The following is a 15,708-nucleotide window of genomic DNA, read 5'->3' as shown; positions in this document are numbered from 1 at the left end:
TAGCCTTGTTGCACATGTTAAGTTAGGACAAATTACAATTTGACCTATCATCCTAATTCGAACATGTCCAGTAATATGATGTAATTACATCAAAACACCTGTAGAGGTGCGCAGAGCCTTTAAGACGAGCCTTGTCCTACCGAACAAAACAATGTCACAGAAAACTGGTGAACCTGGGGCCTATAGAGAATGATGGCAGGGGATAGCTGGACGAGAGGGCAATGAAACTGAGCTCAGCAGCCTCCCAGTGAACGCAGCATGAACAGCCTCAAAGACCAACAAGGAATACAGTATAGAGGTGATTTACAGAATTTCTTGATGGACAGATAAGTTAACTTTTTGCTAAACCGCTAACTGTGTCTGTCTGTATCTGTGGCTAGTTAGCTTGGTTAGCCGTGTCGCTAGCGGTCCTATTAGCCGAGTCAGCACCGGTGTGCCAAAAGCCAAACCCGGCAAAAAAAACATCTTGGCCCTGTTGTTAAACTGGCCTCTGTCAGTCCTGGAGGCTGCGTTCTGTCACGGTCAGGTCGCACTGTTCACCCATTGGGGGTGGGTCTGCAAGACGAGGTGGGGGCGTAATGCACATTCAGCGCTATTAACGACAATCAATATCTGCAACAACTCCCTCCCTGTCTTTGTGTTTTTAAATATGCAGGAGCAAATAGCACATGCATGGGAAAATCAAATAAAAAATTATTTTTTTCAAATCTTTAAAATGATACAAGAATAAAATGAAATAAATCTGTTATTTTTTGTTTGAATGAATCATTACGATGCATATGATTAATAAAGTGCTATTTTTCTCTTTATTTCCCAGAGCCAGTAAAAATATGCAATGGGCCAGAAAAACTTTGACCTACTGACCCTTGTTAAGTTGACACTGAACAGTACATCATGATAAAAATACATTGGTCTCGTACATGTATGCTTGCCCTTCTGGTAACGGTGGCTGTTACCTTATGCTGTATTTGCTATCCTAATGCTTCGTTCAACTTTTCATATCATTGGTAGGTTGTGATATCACATTCAACCCCAAAATGAGGAGGGGCATGAAAAATTTAAGGATCTGCAGATCTAAACTTCACAGAGATAGCTACCACAGTGTATCATGCAACACACAGTAGTATGTCAAAAATAAGCTGTTTTGATTTTCTTTTACTGATGCAATGTTATACTAACATGAAGCCAGTGTTCTATATACCCCATAATTAATTAGGTTTAAAAGTAAATAAGGAAACAGCACATTATTGTATAATACACACCAAAAGAAATAAAAACATTTTAATATTTAAAGCCGTTATATGCCTACAAAGGGACAGTGCATTGCATTATTTAGGATGATATTAAATAGCAAGGCAGACAGGATATTATGCATGATCCCACCTTCTATGGTGCACATATTGCTATTGGAGCAAAAGATAAGATTGCATTGCTCTGTTACATCAGGGTGCTTGAATGATGGAAAACCACACATTAAAGCTGGGGTAGCATTTTTTGTTAGATTGGTTGAAATTCTCTTAACATCCCAACTGCAATCAATAAATCAAATGCTGTGACACAAAAAGAAATAAATATGGGGTATGTGGCTGTGGCATGTTTGGCTGGCCTAAAAACCTACCTGAGTGTGCTCTGCCCCTGCACTCACTGCGTATGAAAATGTGTTTTGGGGATGCCTAAAGGGAGGGGGCGGGATTTTTTTGGTTGGATACTTTCAAAATCGAGCTGTCTCTTGCTAGTATCTCCAACCTTGCCTACCCTAGCTTTAATCTAATACAGGATGGCATAAAAAAAAATCTAAACACATCTATGAGACATAATTTTATACACCTGTTCTTATCCCGTCCCCCAGTTTTGTCCTCATTATGATCCTCTCATCCCTCTCATCACTGGGCCCTAGCAAGCCTCAGCACCATGTTGGGCCACATTTATTATCCCCCCTCCAATAGTTAGCTCCTAGTCCTAACACATCTCATTTTCCCATATCTTCAACCTATATGTGTTATGTTGCAAATAGATTGGACCATAGCCTTATTTAATATGGATGCTAGATTAACAGCTCTATACTGTGCTTCAGGTTATCCCTGATGTTCCTTCTCAGTTTATTGGAATTGTAACTACTCAAGACAGGTAATTAAGGCAGCTTGTCAATGACCCCCCCTCACCCCCCTTTTTCTTTCAGAGTTGCCACGGTGCAGCATTGGCCGAGTTAGTTATTTTCATATTCTGCCTATGAGCCCTAAAGCCTGGGGGATTTCACAGATTATGCAGAAGTACTGCGTGGAAAAGAAGCAGTTTTAGCATTAAAGGAGGAAAAATGAAGAGGCTATATGTGCATTTATTGTGCATCTTTTCTCCTCCCTTCACATATACATGTGGAGTGTGGTTGTGTGTGTTAGTATTACCATATATCCTGTATGTGAAGCAACTCCGTGTGTGCATGCATGGATGTAACGTGTATATTTGGTAAGAAGGGTGTAGAATAAAGTAGGGACGGTAGATCCCTACCAATATCCAGCAGCTACTGAACTGTCCCTTGCAAAAATTTTGATCATAAATTTTAATATAACCACAGTTGCCCACAAGAGGCTACTCATGATACACAAACAGTTAACAGTCAGACGCAAATTAGCGAGAGAATTACATAAACTAAAATGCAGATTTGTATTCTGAAAAACTATGATAGAGTAGGGCCACTATTTGAAAAAACCAACAGTAATCTAAGATTTTGAGACTCGTAATAATATAAGAAAAGATTTTGTAATATTTCGACAATAAAGTCATAATAGAATGGCTTGATTCAAGTCATGTGTGCATGCTTTAGTATTTCCTGGCAATCTATAGTTGTTTAGACTTGTAATAGGTTTGGACTGCAGTTTGGCGTCTTTTTTTTTTTTTTAGCTACTTCAATATTCACTGTGTAATAGATAAAAACAGAAACAGAACAGAGCTGATCACAGCCATTCTAGTCAATGATTGTGCTCACACCAGAAGCGCTGCAGCTCAACCCAGAAGCATCTCTCTGCTCTGCTCTGCTCTGCGGAGAATATTCAACAAGTCTGTTTTTGACGGCATAGCAAATCTGGCTGGTTTTCAAAATAAAACACCCTGTGCAGACTCCCGATCGTATATAAACAACAACACAGTTAAAACTGAAAAAATATAAACACTTTAACTACGTAGCTTACTTAACCATTGTAGCAGTACAAAAATCAAGGACCACTGAACGAATCAACAAAATCTGAACAAGTCAGCAAAATCAGGCAGGCATTAAGCTGTCATTCTGAAATGCTCCATGTGGGATATGTAGCTGTGCAGAGAACGGAACAAAACTGGCTCACGGAGAGCTGTTATCTGTAGTACAAGCCCACAAAATGACAAATTAACACCACGTCAATAACGTGGGGCAGGCTAAATGCTCCGCTGCTGAAACACTTCAGTGTCGGCTGACGCCGGACAAAATCCTGGCACAGCCACCACCTGTGTCGGTTCGGCTGGCGCCATTATCCCACACATTTTCCTCTAGTTTCGTTTGTTGATGTAAAATGTACACATCATGTGCCCACTCTGATTGGTGAGTAGGACCGTAACAGGAGGTGCATGGCGCTTGTGATTGGCGAGCAGATCTGTCTTGTCACAAGGATGACAATGGAATGAATTTGTAACTGCGTGACTGTTTAAAACGGGTCAGATGTGCTGCATAATTAACCTACATTTTTAATTGCGGTCTTCACGTTTGACTGATCACGTTCTTTCAAATCACAATATTGATTTGAAAATTATTAATCATTCAGCCTTAGTTGTTGTCATTGTGTCATTTATTCTTCGTTGCTTGTTTTACTGTGGTATTTTCCTTCCCTCTTCTTTCTGTTCTCTTCACTTCCTGTCTCTGGATTTCCCTGCTTGTTTGATTGTTAGCTCCCCCCTGATTAGTTCCACCTATGCCTCATTAGTCACCTACCTCTTGTGTACTTAAGTCTCTTGTCTTTTGTACACCGTTAAGTGTCCCAGCCTGTTTTTGTAGCTAGATATGGTTACCTCCCCAAATAAAAGGCACAAAAGAGGAGGGAGAGGAGGTCCTACATACAATGCAAAACTTTCTGCATCTCTCTCTGCTACTTGTATCACTCGTAAACTTCTGAAGCCGCACTGAAGATATTGAGCTTGACTAAGTTAGAGAATGTGTGAGGAGGAGGGCTGCGCAGTGTGTGCACGAGCAAGTGTAATTTATACTTCTGCGTCAAATCGACGGCGTAGGCTACGGGGCTACGCAGAGTCTACGCCGTCGCCTGACGTGCACCTCCTCATAAATGTAACTACACGTCGAGTCGACGTGGACCGTAAGCACTGTGATTGGTCGGCTCGGTAGCCTCGCAGTGCCTCCGTGCCGACCGGAAGTGCCCCGTGCTTTGTAGTAACTTTTACTATCGGCCAAAATGGCGGCTGTAACACAGTGGATCAATTAATTTGACCGTTGCAATCTGAGCGAAATGACTCGTTTCGCTATCAGAATGTGATCCATTCGATCGGTAACATTTGAAAAGGCTATACCAGCCGCACGTATACAATTTTACCCCCATTCACGTTAGCGGAGGGCTAAACCCAGTGGGCGCTGTAGCGCTACTGGCGATTAGCGTTTGGGGGTGTAATTGCAGATTGACGGACACACGGACGCACAAGTATTGGTGTATAGCCCCTACGCAGGAGTATAAATCAAGCTTGACACTGCGTTAGACTCATCCTGGCTCTGATTGGTTGTTTTGACTTGGGTGTGGTAGATTCTTGCAAATGGCATTAGGAGCAGTAGGAGAAGCCAGAGGTACCTGATTTAATTTGTTTATATTTTTTAATTACAAATTATCTGTCTCATGTACTAGTGTCAGGATATAGACAGTATCAGCAAATATGACAAGATTTAAGTTATTTTTAAAAGAATTCCCCACTGCAGCTTTAATGTGATTCCCCTCCAATACTGAAATGAACCCTTGCATGGTTATCCTTGTGTGTGCTTGTGTGCATGCAAGGTGATGTGCAGGAATACCCATTTCATCTGCATTAAATGCATTCTATTCAATGATTTCTCACACACACACACACACGCTGACAAACTTGCTTCCACAATTCAATGTGCAAAAGACATATAAACATTTCCTACCAGCCATACTCTCAAATTACCTGGCCTTAAGTGTCCTTTCGTCTCCCCTAAGTGCTTCAGTACATATGTTCCTCTATTCACTGCTACACTTATAAAATTTAGACATCATAAATAAAAACATTTATAGGTTTAATAATTATCCTCTTTATTTCGTTTAATTTTTACAGACAAAATATTTCTCTGGTTTAAACTGAGCAGCTAAGGACTTCCCAGTGAAAAATGGCGACATATGTATGTGTGTGTGTGACTACCACAAGGGAAGAAAGAAAAATCATTCCACAGAGTAGTGTAATTAGCAAGACTACTTTACATTTGGCACACACAGAGACATATACACACAAAAGTTATTTAAATATTGCCTGGCATTTTTGTCATTATTTCCTGATTTATTTTGGTATACTTGTGTGTCTCCTGTCTGTGCGATTGCCCTGATTGGTTTCACATGTTACCGTATTTAGTCTGTGTGCTCCCCTTGTCTTTACTTTCCACAGTGAGCATTCCAGCATTATTATTATCAATTTTACTTGTGTGTTTTTGACTTATTCTTCTGTGTTATTTTTGGCTGATTGGCTAATTGTGTTCGAGTCCATTGTCTGGTTGCCTCATTGTGACAACCCTAAGATTAACTATAGCCACCACATGCCTAAGCCGAACCTTACCCTGTCTAATTGTACCTTAACCTAACCTCAACCAATGGTCTTCCCCTAAAATACTTCACCATATGGGGACCAGCTTATTATGCCCAAATGGGACAGCAGTTCCCATAATGTAGCTGTTGAAAAGATTAAAGCTTGGGTAGGCAATTTATTTCATCCTAACAGCAATCAATAAATCAAACGCTCTGACACAAAAAACCACCCAAAAAAACGGCTCCCTGTGGCTGTTGTAGGATTGTAATAAGCGTGGCCTAGCTACCTGTCTACCTGCCAACCTGTGCGCACTCTGCCGAAAATGAAAATGAAAATGTGCAAGTGGCTTTGGAAGGAGGCCTTAAGGGAGGGGGTGGAATTTTTTCAGTTGGATACTTTCAAAACCTAGCTGTCTTGCTAATTCTCCATTGTTGCCTAGCCCGTTTTTAATGTCTCCAGAACATGATTAATACAAGCACACATAAATACATTCACACAGCCACACACATTCACATTTTCTTCAGTATAACATCATCATCAATATCGTCATCATGATAGTAGGCTCAACTGGTGGGCCAGTAAAGAGTAGTGTCTATCCAGTGGGAATGGATGAATAAGCCATGACGCCAGGCAGCAAAGAGGCACTGGTCTGAGATAATGGAGCCTTGCCATGGTAAATCTCTGATGCACACACATGTGCACGCAGACACGCACGCACACTAGCACAAGCATACAAATTCATATCAAAATCATATCTCAAAACTGTGCTGTGGAACTGGGTCATAGAGTGCTTCTCCTTCTGAATGTATAAAGTTTCCGAGATAACGAGAAGAGCAAAAAGGAACTACAGTGTGAGAGACTGAGAGGGCAAGAGAATGAACGTGAAGCTTTCCGCGGGGCTGAAATAGCAAAATGAAAACTGGAGAGCGTGTCACTAATTTGGCAAACACATGCTTATATTGTGTATTCTTTATATGTACCTATACAAACTTCTGTATACATAACCCATTGTCCCAGTTAGACAACACAATTTTCTTCTGTGGTGAGGTGAAGGCGGCTCACCTCTGATTTTCTGGGTAATAATCTTTCCTCCCATGTGTATACAAAACATGCATTATTGAAAGACCTCTACAGCACTGACATCCTTCAAGTTCCTGTAGCACACTGGTTGTGTTGCTCGTCCCGGGTCCCTATTTAAACCATGCTAGATTTAGAATGTGCGTGCCTGCAAAGAAAGCCAAACTCTATACTACAGGGAGAAACAGGTACAGCACTGCTAAAGTTATTCAATAGAAAAATGTCTACAGAGCTGCAGAGAGGCCTTGTATATGTATACAAATGGACTTCTCACTTGAGTTTGAAATAAAATGCTATGAAATCCAGAACAAATGACAATTCATGAATAAATCAAAGATAAACAGGCTGTGACTCATGGGGTAGAAGGTCGGTGGCGCCTTGCAGACACTGCCATCAGTGTGTGAATGTGGTGAATGTGACATGTATTGTAAAGTGCTATGTAAGTGCAGTCCATTTACCATTAAACAACACGTAATTTAAATCACTTGTTACAATAGGTATAATCCCTAAACAGAAACTTTAAGACCATTAGTCAGCATGACCCTGCAATAAATATTACAGTTATGTCCTATATGCATCTATGTTTGCAGCCAGCAGACAATTAAGAACCCAATTATGATATTGTTTCGTTTTTGCATTGTAAACAAACACGTCTGACTTAGTATGGCTACGTGATGCATCACTCAGCCAAGATATAGGAGCATTTCTAAGGTGCAGTAGCTCGTTCATTCTGTGTGAGTAATGACCATGAGGGAATCAGGCAAGGAGTCCTAGTCCATATAACACGCAACCAGAAAGAGATTTACTATGAGCCTTGTGCAGGTACCAGGGCAAAGGCAGCATGAAGGTCACTGTTCACAGTCCCATATTTTGACAGCATATTTAGTGTGGAAAAGGGTGACTATATATATATAATGACTATGTAGTTCATTATTAATACAACAATCAAGGACTACGGTTAAAACTGCACAGATCATAATGGAGCACTTAGCAGCTAAAGATGCCAGAAACTGGCAACTGTTTGCCAACACTGTCCCCATCACTGTATATGGTGATAATATGTTAATATTGTGTTTACAGCTTGTTCTGCAGCCCAAGTGGCCAAAAAACAACTAACACTGCTAATAGCGGCCCAATCCACATACAGTATTTTAAAGAAAATATACAAGCAGAAATAGACACAAACTTTTATACTCTTATAAAACATTGGCCTTGATGCTGCACTCATGTTACAACGAAGTTACAACAAAGCCGCTGCTGTGAGGTGGGTGTATCTGAGTTTTCGGAGGCATAACCCGGGGCAGGAGAACAGGAGTCTATCTTCAAAAACATAAACGCACACACGGAGCCATGCAGGCATGTACACACACCTGCATACAGATATAATGCAAGCTATATAAAACCTGACCTCAGATGACACAGTGACCTTTGCTGCAAATAATAATATCCTTTTAGATGATGTCAGTATTGAGTATTTATCTTTGTTTAGTTTTTACAGATACTTTCACATCACTAGTTCCCTTTCTTCAGCTTCCAGCTTTCTATTTTGTTTTAAATTCATTCCCATCTTTACTAACCAGTTCACATAGTTTTTGTCAAACTTTAGCTGACTTTGTGTGTGTCAAACAAATCATCAATAATTCCCTTTAAATAAGATGCTTGCTCTTTGCTTGATAAAGGTCCAGACTTCAAAGAAAGAAATTCTCAATTCTAGCCTTTATTGCTAGCTTTGCTTGTGTTTGTTTGTGTCTATGAGTTATATAGAAATGCATGTCTGCACTGCTTCTGTTCGTATGCTGGTAACTGTGAGCTCCTTTGTGTGCGTTCTGGTCATGTGAGAGCTGCAGTAAGGTAATATTTTCTCATCATCATTTCAATGGCTTCTGGTGCCTACAAAAGGCACAGATCTGCACAAGGGCTTAGTCCATGTTTCTACCTCTCCTGCTCATTCAACGCGACACTGTCAGGAACCTTCAAAAAGTGACCCAAATCAAACCGGTCGTGCCTTACAGGAAACAAAAACAATCCGTGACAAACATCCCAACCAGCCATACATGAAAGTGAGCGTGAGGCCAGAGAGAGGAGCTGAAATGCAGAGAGAATTCATGGGAATATGAAATGAGCTTTGCGGTGAACAGCTCTGCAGCAGAGTGAACTTTACTGAAGGGCCAAAGTAAAAGCAAAAGTCAGATACACACACACTAGCTGGTCAAATACCAATTTCCTCTCTACATATGCTTAGCACCAAAGTAAATCTACAGCTTATGAAGAGAAGTTAGTCAAAGTCATATTGGTTTTGAGATTCACTGAAGGGAATCGATCCATGCCTCATGTAGATAAAGTAGTCCCACATTCCCTCAGCTGAGCCAAGTCAACTCAAATTAACTGACTTTCTGCAACAACAAACGGAGTGGGGATTAGAACAATGTATTAAAATGAAACATCTGTTCCTTATCGGGCAGAATGAGTTGCACCCCTGTCCATGTCAGTGCTGCAGCATCCTTGCTGCTTGGTCAGCAGAACTAATTTGAACAGTGAATCATAGGCTCATCCACAGGTCAAACAGCACAGAATGAATCATGCATGGTCATGAAAAGCTGCGCATCTTTGAAATGTTTTCTCACTGGATGAATCAACAAGCACACAGCATATCGAATCAAGACAGTTTCCTCTGTGTGTCTGTATGTGTTTCGCATGCATCACTGACTGCGCGGTGTAACACATTTGAGCTTGAACACCACACCAGCAACAGCTCTTCAGGCCAACTTTGTGTTAATCTTAATCTTAATTATGATACCTGTCATTATTTAGCACAGCATAGATTCTTTAAACAATCATGCTATTTAATCTTTGGTCATTAAACAGTATCCGATTGTACTACGAAGTAATGTAATGCGCATTTTACTTAAAAACCTATTCACTTACACAGTGAGTAGCTTTCCCTGTCACTGGTAGTCTACTAGTTGTGACCAGTTTAAAGGTTTTTTCCCTTGTTTTATTTGAATTATTTGAATTATATAAGTAAAATTAACATTTTATTAACAAGAGAAAAAAAGCAAAGATTAGTCTGAAAAAATCTATATGATTTGTGTGGCAGTACGGAAGCCCTAAGCGGCCATCGATTCAAATATTTAATATTTTTATATTTATTTTGACTTTGACTTGATTTTTTTGAGATCTCAAGATAACAAAACAGTAGTTTAACACGGGTCGGCAGGAACGTTTTTTGATGATAATTTCAGTGTCACTGGTTAGTCCAGTTAGTAGAGTGCAGTGCAGTGCAGTGTTGTGTGTTTGATCCTCACGGAAGACCTATTTTCTTTTTCATAATCTTCTTCAACAAAGTTCTTATGAAGAGACTGACACACGCTCACAATAAAGCACGTGCTGGACTGTGCGCTTCCCGATGATTGGTCCACATCTATCAACCTATGGACATCATTTCCCCATCATTCCCAGCAAGAGGAAATTCATCTGCTTCTCATTCAGGGGAATTAATTTAACGTCCTGACGGCTATTTTGGAACCTTTGAAATAGCTGTCAGGAAATGTGTGGTTGCATTCCCCTGAATCTATTCATAACAACTTTGTTGAAGAGGATGATAAAAAACACACAAAAGCAGAAAAAAAAGTTACTGGGAGCAGGAGTCGAACCTGCTATCCAGTCCAGCGCGCTAACAACTAAGCTAACCAGTGACACTGTAAATTTTTGGGAAATTATCCTAAAAAAAGCACCTGACGACCCCTGTATTCAGCTATGATGACGAGAAAATTATCCCTTTATCACGAGAAAACAACAGTCATTATCTCAAGATCACAAGGTAACTATGCCGTTATCACAGGAATATGGAGTAAAAAATTTTTTATCAATGGCCGCTTAGGGATTCCGTATGGCAGACGGCATTTTGCGTCCCTTGAAATTTATCTTGAGCTCCCTTTTGGGAGTCCTGACCGCCATGTTGTGAATCACGGCCCTAATGAATGTTGAACATGTGTGTTTAGTATGTGTCGGTGCAGAGAGCTATAGTAATATCGATTAAGACAGCATAGTAACAGCAGTCTCTGAATAATGAAGCAAACTGTTGATTTTTTTTTAAAGTATCAGGGAAGGGCTTCACATTATCCTCAGGAATAAAAAAACACTAACAACAAAAGGAACCAAAAACACAAAAGTGCAGTGTGACTAAAAAATCAGTAGTCTGTGCTGTTCAACATCAACACCAACACCGGCATGAAAGTGTGCATGCACGCACACACAGATATGCAAACACAGGTGGGGGCGGGGCTGTAATCTCTATGCTCACTGCAGCTCATACAGTCAATTGTGCAAGATACAATTATACCCAGTGACCTGGGATCACCTACAGGAAATGAAAATCATAACAAATGAGAGTAGATGAACAAAAAAAGAGAGGATTGCCAAGTGGCCATATTTTTAGACCCAACTATGAGTGTGAAAGAAAAGGGAAATTCAGTATATTAATACAAACAGAAGCGACAGAGGCAATTTCATCTGTCAACAGTTTACAGGTGTGTGTGGGGGGGGAGTCCTGACCACTGGATCATGGGCAGTTACTTGCATTAAAAGTCATAAGGCATTGTGCAGACCCTGTTTGATTCTAACTGCCACAGACACGACAAGACGTTTGGAACTACTGACCAAAACAAGACCCAACACACATGTTGGTACAATTTCAGGGAAATACAATACAAACCAACCCCCCCCCCCACACACACACATACTAGCAAATGTTTGCATGCAACACTACTACAATACTAGCTTACACAAAATGTAAAGGACAGCCAACTGTGTTCCAGCAGATGGACCCTTGTCACCATGGTAACCCTTCTGACCTTCACCTTTCTCCATGTAGCTTCTGCAATACGGTTCCTCAATCATGACATGTGTGATTACTGTGCCTGTGATGAAACTATCCTTTATTATAAGTATATAAGAAAACCCAGGGTCACAGTCAATGGAGCCAAGGCATAAGGATCATTTAGATGATTTAGATTCTCTGCATTCTGTATATGGCAACGTAGTAGATTATGAAATATATGTTAAACTGTGGTTATGTATGAATTGGCTTAAAAGGCAGCATTTGCGTCTGGCCAGTGAGCAGCAGCAGTAGAAATAGTCTTTAACAACAGCAAAGAACAAAGCAGTAGCAATAGCTCAAAGAGAAACCAAAAGAAACGCAGTGTTTCACTGCCCTGTCTGGTTGACATTTTCAAGTCTGTTTCCAACATTAATGGTGTGTGTGGTCAGAAGTATGATTTGATTCACCTGTAAGCATATCCAACAGTGATGTCACATGGTCCTGGAGTACACCTGTGTGGTGTCTGAACAATAATGCTGCGATGATGTGTTGAGAAGAAATCTGCTTGACACTGTTCTTGATCATAAAAGTTTATTACATCAAGGAGTTCAGCATCAATTACAAGCTGCTGCAGCAGCTTAGAGAGTGACCCAGCCCGTTGGCCACTCTGTCTCTGTGTACATCAAACATAGCTTATATAGGATATGTGTAGGTATCTGTTAGGTACCATAGAGTCTGCAAAATAAAGCTCAAACCCATAGAAGGGTACAGTGCTATTCTGAGGTAACAAAACAAGGGGTTAGAGGTCAAATTCTATAGAAGGGTTCAGTCCCTACATAACCACCAATCACTGCTCTCCCCTTAGGAGGTCACTGACCCTCTGTCCTGCTGCTATAGTGCTATTTTTGTTTTGAGTCAAATGCACATATATTGGACACTACACCTGCACATCACTTGAAAAATTAAACCATTGGAGGTCAGAAAAGACCCTGAAGATGTTCAGGGGGTGCTAACTTACTCTTTAAACTCTTTAAACTGACATATGGCTTAAAGCTGGGGTATGGGATTTATTTCAGAAGCATTTTTTGTTATATTTTGTTATAATTCTCTTTACATCCTGACGCCAATCAATAAATCCAATGCTCTGACAATCAATGAAAAAACAAAACAAAAAACATTTCATTTGGACAGAATGAAATGACTTCACTAGCAATTTGATCATTGACAACTGAAAAACACCAAGTTGCTGTTTATAATTGGTTATATTAAAAACAGCTTTAATTAAATGGGCATGAGTTGAGTCAAGTATGTGAATGCACTGTGTTCTGTGTGGGTGTGTAGTTGATGATCACCTGATCTGGGTGGCACTAATGACTTCACATTCCTTCACAAACCTACACTATTAGCTCAATTTACAGTGAAATACTCACAAAGAACATCTTCAAACACTCATTTTCAACCAAAAGCAGTTGCACTTGGCACCGTTTCGACAGTCAATCTTTCCACCAGAAAAACATTCTACTGCTGGTCACTTATTTATACACGCATACATCTTAGCAATCATGCCAAGTACTTCATAAGATGGACACACCATGAATCATGTTCAGGAGCACAGCTTATCTGTTTTTTGTGACGTGTTGATGCATCCTCCATCTTTAGGGAACCTGTATTCCCACACACAAACACATCTCTGAAACAACCAGCATTGGCAACTACTGCAAAATTCCTGAAGCTGCTGTTACAGTATCTGTGGTTAGGTTCCTTTTGTTTTGTGTCAGTTCTTGTGTGAGAGGCATAATCTTTGGATTTTATTTAGCCTAGAGGAACACAGAGAGCAATGAATACAGTATGACAGAGACATGCACTTACCTGAGACTCAAGGCCAGGCGTTCATCTTTAGCCCTCAGCAAATCGCCTACTGAAAAATGTGGCACTACCCAGGAAGCTGCTCTGTAGAACCAGACAGACAAGAAAAACATAGCTGGTTAATATGGGGCAAAGCATTTCAGCAAGTAAACAGTTAAAAATAAAAACAATAAAAAGAGACTACTGAACAACTTTCTTCTTTATGGTCGCACCATAGAGGTGTTTCGGAAAGTAAAAAGGTAAGTGTCAGACATAATGTGTCAAAAAGTGCTTGGAGCCCTGTGATCTAAAAAAAAAGCAAAAAAGTGGGATCTTGTTGACATGAGGCACGGGGATGTACAATCTACTCTCCTTTCCCTGTCTCTGTTTCACCCTCTGTCTCCCCTTTCTCACTGCTCTGACAACATGTGTTTGCTGCAGGCATGATGTGAACAGGGGGTGTCAGCACACGAGAACTGGGTCATGGAGAGTGAGGAGGTAGGGGACGATCCCATCAATAACGAAGAGAGATGATCCACATTCGTGGAAAAACTCGCACATACTCCCTCGCAGGCATGACACATATGCATCCACATGCACACATAAAGAAAAGTCCTGCACCTGCAAGTAACACCATCAACACGCTAGCTTGTGCTGCAGGAGGGGAGGGCTAAGACCGTGCCAAGGACACAGGCTGCTCCAAACAAAGCTAAAACACAGAGTAGGTAATTAACAACAGGTACAAAGGTGATGCCACATATTTCATCATACTGGGGGGGACATTTGATCTTAATTAAAGTATCTGCAGCTTGTTCACACTCCCTTCTGAGATACTGATATGCTACAATATCATTTATCTAGCTTTATCTAGCCCTTTTATCTAAAAACGCAAGTGGGTTTGTTTTTATTTCTAGGTTTTTACAATACAGTGACAATACAAAACAAGACAATTTGTGTCTTGCCCCAGTCTGTTCCTTTAGATAGCTGTCAAAAGCTGTACCTTGCCTCTGAAGATGAAAACAGAATTGTGTCTGTTTGGGAAATGAATGCAAAAGAGTTTCAGGTGGTATAAGCAAACCCCCCCCCCCCCCCCCCCCCCACACACACACACACACACACACACACAACCACAATAGACCCCCCCCCCCCTCTCCTTATAGAGAACAAGCCGCAAACAATGTCAGCCTGTGAAAATGGGATGCGCGGATCTGATAGGCCAGATCATTATCAGCACTGACACCTACCTGAACAAGCGGATCAGTCATGAATAATAATTTTTATTACTGATTATTCTACAGACTATTTTCTTAATTAATCAATCCAAAGTTTTGTCTATACAATGTCTGAAAACATAGAAAGTGGCCCTTATATTTCCAGACTAAAATTAATTGTTTTATCACATCAGAAATCAGAAATACTTTATTGTTCCCCAAGGGGAAATTCTTGTGTTACAGTTTCTAGGAAAAGAAATAGTAATAGAAGAATAGAAATAATAAATAAATAAATATCTATATATATACATATATATCTATATATCTATATCTATATATATCTATATATAAGGAGAGTGGGTATGCACAACATTTACATTATTAACAGAATTGTGATGAACAGTGAGTAAATAGAAACAGAACTGCAGCAGAGAATATTGCACATTGATTAAAACAGAGAATATTGCACTACAATGTCTAGTTTAATAACTAACTAAGTGTCTGTGTGTCAGACACTCTGAGGGAGAAGTTAAAGAGTCTGATGGCCACAGGCAGGAATGACTTCCAAAGATGTTTAGCTTACTATCATATATGACAAGAAAAAGCGCAAATCAGAGAAGCTGAAATCAGAGAATGTTTGGCACCAACGGTCGACTAATTGTTTCAGCTCTCGTCACGACACGACACATCCATGTTAAATACAGTATCATTGTCTCCCCACTATTACTTGCATTTATTCAGTCACAGAGTGCATTCAACTCATTTTAGCATCACTACAGTCCCTTACCTTACATAAAATTGATTCTAATGAGTTCCACGCAGTGAGCTATAAAGATTTTAAATGTGAAAACTGGGGGAAAGAGCGCAGGTATTTGTTAGGATCATTATCATCAGATACCCTGAGTCGATGTATCAGGAGAGAAAAAGTTGAATTGGTGCATCTCTACTGTGAAATGCTGTAAAAAGCATCACGAA

At 40.3% G+C, this 15,708-nt stretch overlaps 1 protein-coding gene across 1 annotated transcript in view; it reads right to left on the bottom strand.

Annotated features, from left to right (window-relative positions):
- Window positions 1-15,708, bottom strand: part of inpp4b (inositol polyphosphate-4-phosphatase type II B) — a 192,427-nt gene that overhangs the window by 112,741 nt on the left and 63,978 nt on the right. The window contains 2 exon segments of the mRNA XM_038713158.1: window positions 13,547-13,602; window positions 13,604-13,627. Coding sequence (XP_038569086.1) covers window positions 13,547-13,602; window positions 13,604-13,627 — 80 coding nt within the window.

The sequence above is a fragment of the Micropterus salmoides genome, unplaced genomic scaffold (assembly GCF_014851395.1).
Source record: "Micropterus salmoides isolate LMB-PRFRI ecotype aquatic unplaced genomic scaffold, ASM1485139v1 Ms_hic_scaffold_12, whole genome shotgun sequence".
Lineage (NCBI taxonomy): Eukaryota > Metazoa > Chordata > Actinopteri > Centrarchiformes > Centrarchidae > Micropterus > Micropterus salmoides.
The sequence above is the reverse complement of the archived record's forward strand: the minus strand, read 5'-3'. Positions and strand labels throughout refer to the sequence as shown.